General features: G+C 50.1%; 1 protein-coding gene across 1 annotated transcript in view; it reads right to left on the bottom strand.

Annotated features, from left to right (window-relative positions):
• The window catches only part of TNFRSF11A (TNF receptor superfamily member 11a), a 53910-nt gene extending 43706 nt beyond the window's left edge, over window positions 1-10204 (bottom strand). Inside the window, exon 1 of the mRNA XM_028479950.1 lies at window positions 10010-10204. Within this exon, the coding sequence (XP_028335751.1) occupies window positions 10010-10204 (195 nt within the window). The remainder of the gene's footprint in view (window positions 1-10009) is intronic.
• Between the last annotated feature and the right edge of the window lie 3032 nt (window positions 10205-13236).

Raw genomic sequence — 13236 nt, 5'->3', positions numbered from 1 at the left:
GGTGCTTTGTGACCACCTAGAGGGGTGGGATAGGGAGGGTGGGAGGGAGACGCAAGAGGGAGGGGATATGGGGATATATGTACACATATAGCTGATTCACTTTGTTATAAAGCAGAAACTAACACAACATTGTAAAGGAATTATACTCCAATAAAGAATTTTAAAAATATAAAAAACGAACTCAACCACTCAAAATTATTCGGTACCTTTAAGTGCTGCACTGTGCCAGGTACGGGAATCTGACTCTCCTCCACTGCCATGTTCACAGAGCAGTGCCTCTCAACCCTTACCGTGAAAAAGAATCAATGGGAAATCTTTTTAAAATGCAGATTTTCTAACAAGCTCCCAGGTGATGCTGACACGGCTGGTCTTTGAGTAGCAAGGTCAGAGATTACATTAAAGACCGAGAGCCAGAACTTTCTCATATTCCCAAACGCTGTACAGTTGTCTCCATTTATGTAATGGACATTGAGAACAACCTCGCCCATCGCTGGAGACAGACACCATTTATCTTGAGTGGGCCTCATGCAACACCTACTGCGTGCCAGGCACCATGCTTGAGGCTTTCCCTTCCTCATATTTCTGCTTCCTCACAAAGAGACAAGGCAGCCCATTCAGACAGTTAGTGATAAGCCAACTGGCACAGTGCCAGACACAGAGCAAATGTTCGAATTCTAGGTAAGTTAATGAATAATTTTTCCTGAAGGATTGTTGTGATCTTATAACTTCCCTTTACAGAAAACTCTGATGGTTTCCTACTAGCTCTGAATCAAATTCACACTCCCAAGCATGGACTTGGAAAGGTTGCACCAATTGGGGGCAAAATTAGAGACACCCTGGGGGAAAGGGATTGCAAAATCAAGATCAGAAATCTCTTCCTGGGCTCAAATTGTCTTTTCTCATAGGGATAGAACACAGGTCCGCCTAATCCACACACAACACAGCTGCTCCAGCCTCTTATGCTGTCCCTCGTGCTGGGAACAGAATGCCTCTCACACTGGATGAGGCCCCTTTCACCAGGCCACCCTGGATTCGCTGTTCAGGCACAGAGCAGCCGGGTGCGGGTTACACCTGCATTCCCTTGCCCGTGAGGACTGCTCCATGCAGTTAAGATGACTGGTTGTGGGCTTCCCTGGTGGTACAGTGGCTAAGAATCCGCCTGCCAATGCAGGGGACACGGGTTCGAGCCCTGGTCCGGGAAAATCCCACATGCCGCGGAGCAACTAAGCCCGTGCGCCACAACTACTGAGCCTGCGCTCTAGAGCCCGCGAGCCACAACTACTGAAGCCCGTGCGCCTAGAGCCCGTGCTCCGCAACAAGAGAAGCCACCGCAATGAGAAGACTGCGCACCACAACGAAGAGTAGCCCCCGCTCGCCACAACTAGAGAAAGCCCGCGTGGCAACGAAGACCTAATGCAGCACCCCCTGAAAAAAATGTCCTCCTTCTAGAACTTGCAATCTCTTTAAAAAAAAAAAAAAAAAGACTGGTTGTGCATTCTAGTGCTTTGGTTATTTGTAATTTTACACCTAAGTAGGACCTCAACGGCCTGGTCACAGGGATCCCAACTGGGACACAGAAAACCTAAGCCCATCAGAAGGGGCACTTTCCCCCCACCCCACCCTGTCCAGGACAGAGCCTGCCAGGTGGCAGAAGTGGGATAAACATGGCCTGTGAACTGTCTTGACAAATGCAGGAGCAGGGCTATAGTCAGTGGTACAGTACAGTTTATTTCTGGTGGGGGTGTGTGTGGCACAGAGGAGTCAGAGATGCCTTTGCTTCAGGAAGTGGCAGAGATGATTCAAAACATCACATTTCTTTTCCTCTTGAGTCAGGGACCAACTGGCACATGGCTCCTATGCTGAGAATGCTCAGGGTGCCTGCTTAAACTCAGCCTTGAAGGCACAGTGTTCTCCCTTTTGCTCGATGACAGTTACCAACAGAAAGGCCTCAATGAACGTACCTCCTTGAGCCGAGCCCCACGAACGCAAACTGGTTATGCTATTTCCCCAAACGCTAAAAGAGCTTGCTTCTGCCCCGCCACGCCCCCCATGTCCTGGGAGCTTCTTCCTCTGCTGCTTACCTGTCGTATAGGCGACTGCATAAGCAGTTTCCCTGCGGGGTTAATGCCATGCCACTGGGGCGGACACCTGGGAGGGGTTCCAGCTCTGCCACTTATGAGCTGTGCAAACTGGACCTCTCTGTGCCTCACTCTTCACATCTTCCTGGCAAGGTGGAGTGAGTTTTAGAGAAAAGCTATGTAAAGCACCTAGCACATGCCTGGCACACAGGACGGATTCAGCAAGAGGCAGGTGCTTGCAGTGCATTGACCATATATATTAACTTACAGCTGAGCTCAAAATCTTGTTATGGAATCCCACGTCTACAGCAACGGTTCTCAAACTCGAGTGTGCGTCGGAATCCCCTGCAGAGGTGGTTAAATGGTGTCTGATATAGTGGGCCTGGGGTGGGGCCCAAGAACATGCATTTCTAACAAGTTCCCAGCTGCGGACGTTGGGTCCAGGGCCCCCCGCCTCCACAGGGCAGAGTCTCAACTCCCTCCCGAGGTTTGTTCATGACTAACCAGCACCCCTCCCGTCCCCGGCTGGCCTTGGCCTTTCCTGGTCTCTGGCCAGCTCTAGGCCCCGGACAACCGGACAGGACTTGAATTTCTCCTGTTTGGCTCTGCTTGTCCCACCTCCGCCCCCTCCCCTGCTCACTGCCCTCAGACTCACGTCTGTCCCTCCAGGCCCAGACGAGCGCCACCTGCCCAGCTCTCCACGGCAACCCTGTGCGCTCTGCGCCCCCGCGGCGTCTTGCTCTTGGCAGCTTTAGACCTACTTAACGGCAAGGACTGAAGATGGGGCTGTCTTATTTTCCCTACTAGGTGGGGAACTCTCCAGGGCACAGGCTGTGGGGTAAGTCTGACGTTTTCCAGAGTGTCTTATGGAAGGGCAAAACCAGGGTCCAGAGAATTGAAAGGAAAAAAGGCTGACAGAGAGGTTAAAGGAAGTAGCATGAATAACCCGAGCAAGGGGAAGTAGTGGGCTGACAATCTTCAACGAGAGAAACACAAAAATAAAGAAGACGTTGGCCAACTGATCTTTACCCCCATGAAAGAACAAATTTGAGGAAATGGAGTCAAATTGTGACACAGTATTAGATTCTGCTATAGGGAAGTTCCTGCCACTGGGAATTGTTAAATAATGCACTGGAATAGCAAGGGTGGGTGCGAATAATCTCTACTAGGCTTGAAAAATAGAACAGATTCTCAATTACCATGAACGTTTCAGACGTGATCCTGTTTCTCTGCCTTGGGTACAAAATTGAGAACCCTCGACAGATTTTTTTTTTTCAACTGGATATGAATTTGGCGGCTGTTTGTGCTACTTAAGGATACACTTCTAAGTTAGTTGCTAAGTATGTTCCAAGAAGGAACAAATATTTTTTAAAACTCAGAACCTTAGAAAAGTGGCTCAATTCCCATTCTGGGGGTGGGTAACGAGAACCCAGGCTAGCAAACGCTGCGGTGCTAATAGGATTTGTGCGATAGCACACGTCCACTCTCCCTGCTTGCCAGGTTTAACCATCACATTCACAAAAAGTTAGAGTTTTTCTTCCTCATTTTTAATGGAAAGTCTTCAAATTTCTGGTAGCTGGAGGAAGTGGCTCTTGTACTCTCAACACTGCACAGGAAATGTAATGAGTTATTATTACTCCGATGAACCGAAAGGGTAGTTTTTGCAGTCGGTTCTTCCTACCACTTGGAAACCTGGCAGCTCTCTGACTTTGCTTGTGCCAGACGGGCCTCTGTGTCACCTGCTAGCCTAGGACTTTCTGCAGTGGGGAGCAGAGCGGGGTTGGGCAGAGAGGAAGGGGAACACTCAGCTGAGGCACTAAAGCCACCAGGAAAAGGTGTCTCACGCAAGCAAAAAGTTTTTGCTGAGCTGTGGGTCCAAGGTAAACACTGTTTCTGCTGGGGGCAGGTGACCTATCGGAGGCCAGCGTGGGAAGACCACGGCGCAGGCCACACCAGCTCTGACACTGGACTCTTTGGGGGTCACTGACTGCTTATCTTTCAGTCCTGAGTTTTAAAACTCTGCCTACATCCTGAACCTCTGATTCAAAGACACCTTTAGGTCAGGAAATGGCTCTGAATTCCAGAGCACACAAATTTCCTGCAGAGCCAATGCCTTGGGGCTCTTAGCTTGTTTTTTTACCCCAGTGGGGTCTAAGGACCTTTGCCTCCCAGTAAGATAATCCAAAACAGATGCGATTCCATATCCTAAACTGCAACCTTCTTTATGGTTTGTTTGGGGAAAAAACAATCCTTCTTTACTTGAACCTGAACCTGCTTTGATTCTGATTTGGACTAAGACACAAGTTTCCTTAATAAACTGTGAAAAAATACAATCAAACGGTCAGCTGTTCTGTTCTGACATCTACCACATTTTTTTTTTTTTTTTTTAAATAATAGGTCCAACCACATCCTTTGCCCCGTATCTTCGGCGCCCAGCACAGCCTGCTGGCTCTGAAATCGCTCCTGCACTACTTTCTCTTGCCACCCTCCTGACCCGATTCAAGCCTTTACCAGCTCTTCCCCAAAGCAGGGGCTGTGGCCTCCTTACCACGCCCTGGACCCCCACCTCCCCCCAGCGCCATGACACCCTTCCCCATGACCTCCACATCTGATCACGTCCCTCCCCAGCTCACAATACACGGAGATAAAATCTAAACTAGTTTCCTTGCACATAAGGCGCTAGAGTGCTGGCTCCGCCTCCCGCTACCCTCCTGCCCTTGGAGCCCAGGAACACTGTCCTCTTTAGAGTCGCCTGAAAACGCCGCACTCGGTCTGGCCCCCCCACCGTTCCCACCACCAGGCAGAGCACAAACCAGTCTTGATCCCCTATAGCTCACATGCTGCCCCCTTGCCCCTCTTTCTGTGCTTTGGACACACACAACCGCACGGTAAGGAAAAGGGGGTATTTTCCGCCGACACTTCCAGGCCGGTTAAAGCGCTCTTGTCCTGGGCGCCCACCACACTCTGAAAGCACTCTTGATGGCACGAGTGTCCCACTGCATTCTGTCTGCACGCATCTAGGCCTGGCGCTTCCCGGAGACGAGGGCTATGCCCCTGCTCTCCGTCTCCTTAGCCCGCTGCAAGGCGGCCCACCTGGAGGAGGCGCTCGTTTCGTTGAGCTAAACGAGCACATCTTACACAAACGCAGTCCTCTTTCTCACTGTTGAGTGCCGTGCCCTGGACGTGGCGGCCCACAGAAATCCCAGGCTGGAGGGCGCCGGTGGCGCACAGGACAAAGACAGAGAGCAGGTTAGCAGACGTGCACGCAGACGCGCTGAGACTGCTGCCGGGGCTGCCGGGCGATGAGCGGGGCCAGCAGCCGCTGCCCACGAGAGGGAGGGCAGGGCGCCGGGGAGCCCGGCGAGAGGGAGGGCAGGGCGCCGGCCGGGGAGCCCGGCGAGAGGGAGGGCAGGGCCCCGGGGAGCCGCGCCCGCCGGGCTCGCGGGCAGGACACAGCCTGACGGCGCCTCTCGGCACCAGGGCAGGGGAACCCGCTGGGCTGCGCGTAACCTCGCCCGCCGCCCACTCACTGTTAAACCTCAAAAGCGCACTGAGAACTCCAGACCCACCCGCTCTTCTGTTTTGCTGAAGTCCACTGTCTCACTCGTGGTTTCTTCAGGCTCGGGGCTTGGGTTTGGGGGGTACAAAGGAGGCGTTGAGCTTAATCTGTGTTCCTAGCAGTGGGTCCTCCAGGAAGCTCCCACGTGGCAGCCAGAGGGAAACACGAAGATTAGGTGCCTAACTTCCTCCAAACCAGGTGGAGAATTTACAGGCGCTCGCAGGGAGAATCACCTGGCGCGCGAATCCCACCCACGCCGGCTCTGGGGGCCGGGAGGTGGGGTCAGGTATGCTTCCCTTGGGGGCTGGGGGGCGGCCGCTGCGGGGAGACAGCAGCCAGGCCACAGCTGTCCTGGCGGCCACCTGGCCCGAGGGTAGATGCCCTGGGGGGTGACTCACTTGTAGAGAGGGCAACTGTCAGGGCGGGAGGCAGATCCACATCCACAGTGAGACCGGCCCAGACAGCATCCTCTGGACACATCATGTGGAAAAAAACACCACTACCTTTTTCCATGCGCTTCAAAGATAGGAAAATAGCATGGGGGGAATTTTAATACTGATCTGGCAGAGAAAGTTCACGTGGCACCTTCTTCAAACAATACTCTCTGCAAAGGAGGCCCTGGTTTGGAACTCCCCTTTTCATGGCCTCATAAAACACTGATTTATTGACCTTCAAAGACATACCTTTATTGTTTCAGTTTTCCTGGCATATGAATTTGTGCTAGATAACTGAAAAAGCAAGCTCATATTTCCTTATCAACACGGAGAATATGTTCATATTACAGTTGTGCCATTTTCTGGGGGAAGTGGTGGGAAGGAAATAACAGGGAAGGCATTTGAAATATTTATCAACAAAGTGAAAGAAAAGGACACTGATCCCCAAGTCTGTGATTCTCCAAACAAAGTAGTAACTTATGGCCAAGTCTTGCCACTAGGATGGGCTGGCAGGGCAGGAAGACGGCCGGGGCAGGGGCGGGCACCTACCTACCCTACAGTCCCAGTCCCACCCAGGGGATTTCCTCTGCGGGGTCTCCCCACAGGCCTTCCAGGGCCCTGCGGCTTATCTGTTTCTGATTAGTCTACATTACCACCTCAACAAGGGCCATACAAGTGTTATCTCAAAAACTATAAATGTTTAATGTCCTGTCTGTCGTGGGGTTTCTTGAGTTAAGCTAGCTTTACAGATAGCTTTGTGCTATCTATAAAGTCATAAAAATATGTGGGTTGTCTCTTTTTGGCAAGATTCCTTTAGGCCTAAACCACTGACGCCACCCTCTCAGGTAGAAAGCTTTCTTCCCCACAACAGCCTCTTGGAATCATTCCCTCTCTGACCCTTGATTTCCTACCCATCCTCCGGAGACCGCTTCAGAAGCCCCCTCCTCCAAAAGTCCTCCCTGATTCCTCCAACTATACTCCCTCCTTCCCTCTACCACCCTCTGCGCTTCTCGTATCATAGGCTGCGTTATTATTATCACAGCTTCACCTGTCTCGTCCTCTAGACTGGACTGTGACCTGTGAAGACCCAGCTATATCTTCGCCTTGTTTCTCACCAGCACAAGGTTTTACATCCCAAATATGTTTGCTGGCCAGGGTACCAGTGAATCTGCCCTTAGGTCTTGGATAACTAGGGATAAACATGGCTGTGTGATCAATTACCTCAATGAAAACAGCCTGCTCCTAGAGTTTCTTACTTGGAATAAACAGCAGAACTATCAACATAACAATTTTAAATGTTTTTTTCTGTAGGCAAATACTCTTCTTAAGTCTGAACTCAGATTTCCTCACACAGGCGCAGAGAGATACAATCACAGAGATTTTTTTTTTTTTTTTTTTTTTTTTTTTTTTTTTTTGTGGTACGCGGGCCTCTCACTGCTGTGGCCTCTCCCGTTGCGGAGCACAGGCTCCGGACGCGCAGGCTCAGCGGCCATGGCTCACGGGCCCAGCCGCCCCGCGGCATGTGGGATTCTCCCAGACCGGGGCGCGAACCCGGTTCCCCTGCATCGGCAGGCGGACGCGCAACCGCTGCGCCACCAGGGAAGCCCCACAGAGATGTTTTAAAAGGCAAAACTTACAGCCCCCCCAGGTAAGTTTAAATCGATTTAATATAATGTAAATGAAGCTACATACAATACTTGCAGATAAAGCACTTTCCAGAAGCTGTTTTTGCCAACTATTTTACAAAACCAATACCTCCTCCATCCTCCACACTCAACAGTTAAGCCTTGCCCAGTGTGTGATAACTAACCGCCAGTGCAATTCCTTTCTTTGAACTAATAGATCAGGTTGGCCAAAGAAGCAGTAATTGAACAGAGTGCTTGTAACCACAGTACCTTTGGGGGATAATACTGCAACATTACATCTAGCTCCACCTTTCAGAATTAATGGATTTCCACTGGGGAGACTGGGCACAAACTTATATCATTTGATTAGAGCTATCCCAATATCATTTGATTGTTTTCTGTTTAGGTATGATTTAAAAATGCATATAATATAAGTAGCCAAAAGGGAAAGGGTGGGGAAGATAGCACTTGCTGAAAGATAGCTCTGAGAAATAAACGTTATGATAGCAAATGAGTTCATGTTAGAACGTACCGCATTTTACACATATATGTACATATGTAGTTTTTGCAGTAACACTGTGAGAGGCTTTTTTTTAAACTGTGTAGTGAGCAGGTTTTTCTCAGGTGGCTAGCTGTTCACTGGAGCCCTAGTCCTGTGGTTCAAATAAGGCAGCACCCTGTCCAACCTGTTGAACACTTAATTAAGCAACACCTGAAGTGTTTAAAATGAAAAATTCCAGCAGGCTTTTCCGCCTTCTTTGCCCTCAACCATTCCTAGAGACTCATACAAGTAGAAACGAAACAGACTGAATCTTCCTGAGAATTGTCTGCTCCAGCCTTATAGCACGTTCCTGTTATTTCTGTCAAGGTTCTAATCCCAGGCTGGCTTCCCCCTCTCTCCTCACTCCAAACACAGTTCTCCAAGTGCCGTTCCCCTTGTCTTCTTGGGGTTTCGAGCTGTTCCCCCGAAAGCTGTTAACAAGAGCCTAAGCCAATCTTTACAGAGAAGGGAAATCTGAAACTGCTGAAACCCAGAAAACCACCAACATTTACCCTTCCCTCTGAGGGACTTCCAAGTATACAAGGCTTTCGTAGTATTTGTGGTGCTGGGCTTCCTACACTACAGCTCTCCTGCGGGGAGGGCAGAAAACCAGTAACTGGTTTTATTTATTTGGCAACTGTACCAAGTGATCTTGTAAAGAAATCTCTTCTGAGAGGACTTGGGGTGGGGAGGACAACAGGACGTGGGAAAGATGCTCTTGTTCTGGCACCCCAGACCTCTTCACGCCCTTTGTCAGCCCTGTGGGCCGCCAGGGGAGCCCCGGGTGCCTCCTGGGTTGGGAGCCCCAGCAGGGCCTGGCCCCAGTGAGACTAAGCACTGCCCGCTGTGCCCGCCGGCCGTCCCAGTCCCATCCCGGCTGAGCGCACGGAGGACAGGGCTGTTTCTGGCTCCCCTACTGGCTTGAAGCACCCCAGGTACCTTGGTTTCTCCAACTGTTAACACTATTTTGTCCTAACATCATCAGAGGGGTTCTGAGAACAAGTGATTCTATGTCATTCTGGGCCAGAACCTGAGCTGGTGGACCTTAAACTGTAGGGAGGAGTCGGAGGGGAGAAGGGAGACATAAAAAAGAGGGGAGCATAAGAAAGAAATCTGATGTCAGCCTTTCTGAAGAAACTACCAAATCCTGTTTCACCACACGCCCGGGAGGCGAGCATCGCTCTAGTCTTCAGACTACCAGCGAAGCTGAGGTGGGGAGAGCGTGTGAAGCCCAGTTAGAGGGAAGGACCGAGAGCTCCGGCGGGTTCAAAATGGCCCGAAAGGAGAAATCGTATGTGGGATGGTTACTTAACGTGGGCACTGTCCGCGGCTCCGAATTTTTCCCTCGCTTCTTCTTCTGTTCGCGGCGGAAGGGTCTGTGTCCACGCCGCTGCCTCCGCAGCAGCTACACTGCGGGGGCACCTCGTAGACGCTCCAGAAATGTTTAGAGAATAAACGACACCACCAAAGCCTGCCACTAAGTGGGACTTTTGGAAGCGCCGGTGTCCGGGTGCTGGGGTCCCGCAACTCCCCGTTCTGCACCCCAGTTCCCCTCCACTCGCCCGTTCCCCTCCACTCGCCCGTTCCCACCGTCCAACCCGCAGCCCCCCAGCTCTCCGCCCTCTCCGCCCCCAAATCCTCAGCTCCTGCGGCTCCGTCCAGGTCTCGGGACGTCTGGAAGCCGACGCGCCGCGTCCTTCCCCAGCTCCCGCGAAGGCGTCGGGCACGGGACCCGGCGCGCGGGGAGTGGGAGCCGGGGCGGCCCCCCTTACCTGCAGCCGGCCGAGCAGCGCGCAGAGCGCAAGCAGCGCGGGCAGCGGGCGGCGCCTCCGGGCGCGCGGGGCCATGGCGCGGAGGGGCGGGCTGGGCGGCCCGCTCTGCGGCCTCTGCTGCCCAGGCGGCGCGGCAGCCCGGGGCCTCGGGGTCGGTCCTCCCCGCCGCCTCCGGGCCGGGCCGGGCCGGGCCATGCTCGGCTGGCTCAGAGACACGCCTTCTTCCACGTCTTGTGGCAAATACTTTCTTTTTAAACTGACTATGGACTCTCTGCGGGGAGACAGAGGAGGGGACAGGGGCCCGGTGAGGCAGCCGAGCACCCCCTGCCCGCGGCCCCAGGGCCCCCGCCCCGCCCCCGCCCCGCCCCGCCACCTCCCGGCCCCGCCCCGCCCCGGGTACCTGTTCCCGCCCGCCCGCCCGCCAGGTGGGGCCCGAGCGAGGTGGGCGGTGTCCGCTCCCCGCGCCTTGGTGGGGGTGGGGGACGGACAGGGAGGGTGCCGGGAGGTGAGGGTCGCGGGGGCGACCTGGGGTGCTCTCCGTGCCCGCCGCCCGCGTCCTCTGCCACACTGTGCGCCCCTGTACGCAGGTTTGCCTGCCACCTGCCTTCGGGTGTCTTTCACGGTCACAGACGCGGCCCGCCTGCATCCCAGGACTGTCGGAGCCGGACTCCCGGGGAAGGAAGACAGCCTGGCGGCCTGGCCCCCGCTTCGCGCCCGCGCTCAGGCTTCCCGGCGGGGCCTCCCAAATCAGGTGCACCTAGACCAAGAGTTAACGAGGAGAGGTTCTCCATCGGAGACTCCATAGCGCTCAGTGAAAGGATCAACCCAATATAGCGTAGAGCACGCTTCATCATATCCCTCGTTCAATCTTCCGGCCAGAAGCCGCTTCCTCTTGCTTTCTCCAAGCTGTCAGCCGCCACGCTGTCTCCGCCCCCTGCCTCACGTGCTTAGGAGTACGTCTGCTCTCACCTGCCAGCTGGATGCTGGATGCACACGTACACCTAAGCCTTTGCACAGATAACTTTTCTGAGTGAAAACACTGGTCCTCAGGTCAATAGAATGTATTGTTTTGAGTTCCAGAACCATCAACTTGTCTTAATTTTTAGCCCAGCAAGTGGTGTATCTTAGTGAATATTCCATGTGCACTTGGAAAAACTGTATTTCACCGTGGCTGGTGAAGTGTTTTATAAATGTCAATTAGGTTAAATTGGTTGAAATACCCATATTGATTTTCTGTCTACTTGTTGTGAGAAAACTGGAAATTTCCAACAAAAACTGTGGATTTGTCTATTTTTCTTGATCTGTCAGTTTTCTTATTTCATGTTTTTGAAGCTCTGATTAGAGGCATAAACATTCGGGATTACTATGTCTTTTTGATGAATTGATCCTCTTATCATTACATGTCCTCCTTGATCGGTGGTTAAATTTTGGTTTCTGAAACCTTTGATACTGTATAGCCCTTCACCTTTCTTATGAATAGCATTTACATGGTATATCTAATTCTGTCATTTTACTTATCTATGTCTATTTAAAGTGGCAGCATGTAATTGGGTCTTGCTTTTTCAATTTATCCAGTTTGACAATCTCTGTCTCTTGATTGGAGTGTGTAGGCCATTCACATTTAATGTGATTATAGATATGGTGAAGTTTGTCTTGCTATTTGTTTTCTGTTTGTTCCATCTTTGCTCCTTTTTTTCCTCTTTTCTTACCTTCTTTTGGATGATTTGAGTATTTTTAGGATTCTGTTTTTTCTCCATTGTTAGCTTATTTTATATACCTCTTGTTTTGTTCTTTTTAGTTCTGGGTTTACAACTTGTATCTATGACATCACACTCTACCTTCAGATAAAATTCTGCCACTTCAGGTATATTGTAAGAACCTCAGAATGACATACTTCCATTTCCCCCTCCCACCTTTGTGCTATTGTAATCATGCTAGTTGTTTTACTTTGTAACTCCCTACTGCACCTTGATTGGTACACTGCCCAGTTACTTTTGTGCTTTTTGGAAAGCAGTCTGGTAGTGTTGATTAAAAAAAAAATAAAAGTGCAAATATCCTTTGACAAAGCAATTCCATATCATAGTAAAGGAAACAAGTTACAGAGTAATACTATCCCATTTTGTAAACAATAATCAGAAACATGATTTATTTACCTAAGCAGAGGAAGTTTCTGGACAGACAATAATAGTAGCAAACACTAACAGCATCCTTACACTTACAAATTCATTGAATCCTCACAACAGCTTTGTAAGAAATACTGTCATTAGTCCCATTCTACAGATGAGGAAGCTGAGGCATAGAGGTTAATAACTTGCCCTAGGGTCACTTGCCGAAAAGGGAGAGAGATGGGATTCAAGCCCCGGCTATCTGGCTCTGGAGTGTGAGTTCTGCCTTACTAAGCACCAATTTATTTTTCATGTTTTTAAAAATTGAACTGTAGTTGATTTACAATATTTTGTTAGTTTCAGGTGTACAACAAAGTGATTCAGTTATATATATATTCTTCTTCAGATTCTTTTCCATTATAGGTTATTATAAGATGTTGAATATAGTTCCCTGTGCTATACAGTAAATCCTTGTGGTTTATTTTATATACAGTGGTGTGTATCTGTCAATCTCATCCTCAAAATTTATCCCTCCTCCCCCTTTCCCCTTTGGTAACCATAAGTTTGTTTTCTATGTAAGTCTGTTTCTGTTTTGTAAATAAGTTCATTTGTATCATTTTTTTAGATTCCATATATAAGCAATATCATATTTGTCTTTGTCTGATTAACTTCACTTAGTATGATAATCTCTAGTTCCATCCATGTTGCTGCAAATGGCATTATTTCATTCTTTTTTATGGCTGGGTACTATTCCATTGTGTGTGTGTGTATATGTATCTATATACATACAATATATATATCACATCTTCTTTATCCATTCATCTGTTGATGGACACTTAGGTTAAAGCACCTAATTTTTAACATTAGGTGAGTTCCAAAAGGAAAAGGAGAAACTGCTAATTTTAACTTTTGATGTTCCTAAGCTATTTACACTGAGGAAAAAGTACTTTTACATTTTAACTGACAGGTCTGTAAATTTGGTAAACAGATGTTAAAACTCCAGATGAAGTAAGTACAGGAATGGTAAAAAATACAGATTAAAAAATATTTATCTGGGGCTTCCCTGGTGGCACAGTGGTTGAGAGTTCGCCTGCCGATGCAAGAGACACGGGTTCGTGCCCC

Source organism: Physeter macrocephalus, chromosome 19 (genome assembly GCF_002837175.3).
Source record: "Physeter macrocephalus isolate SW-GA chromosome 19, ASM283717v5, whole genome shotgun sequence".
Lineage (NCBI taxonomy): Eukaryota > Metazoa > Chordata > Mammalia > Artiodactyla > Physeteridae > Physeter > Physeter macrocephalus.
Note: the sequence above shows the minus strand (reverse complement) of the source record. Positions and strands in the feature narration are given on the sequence as shown.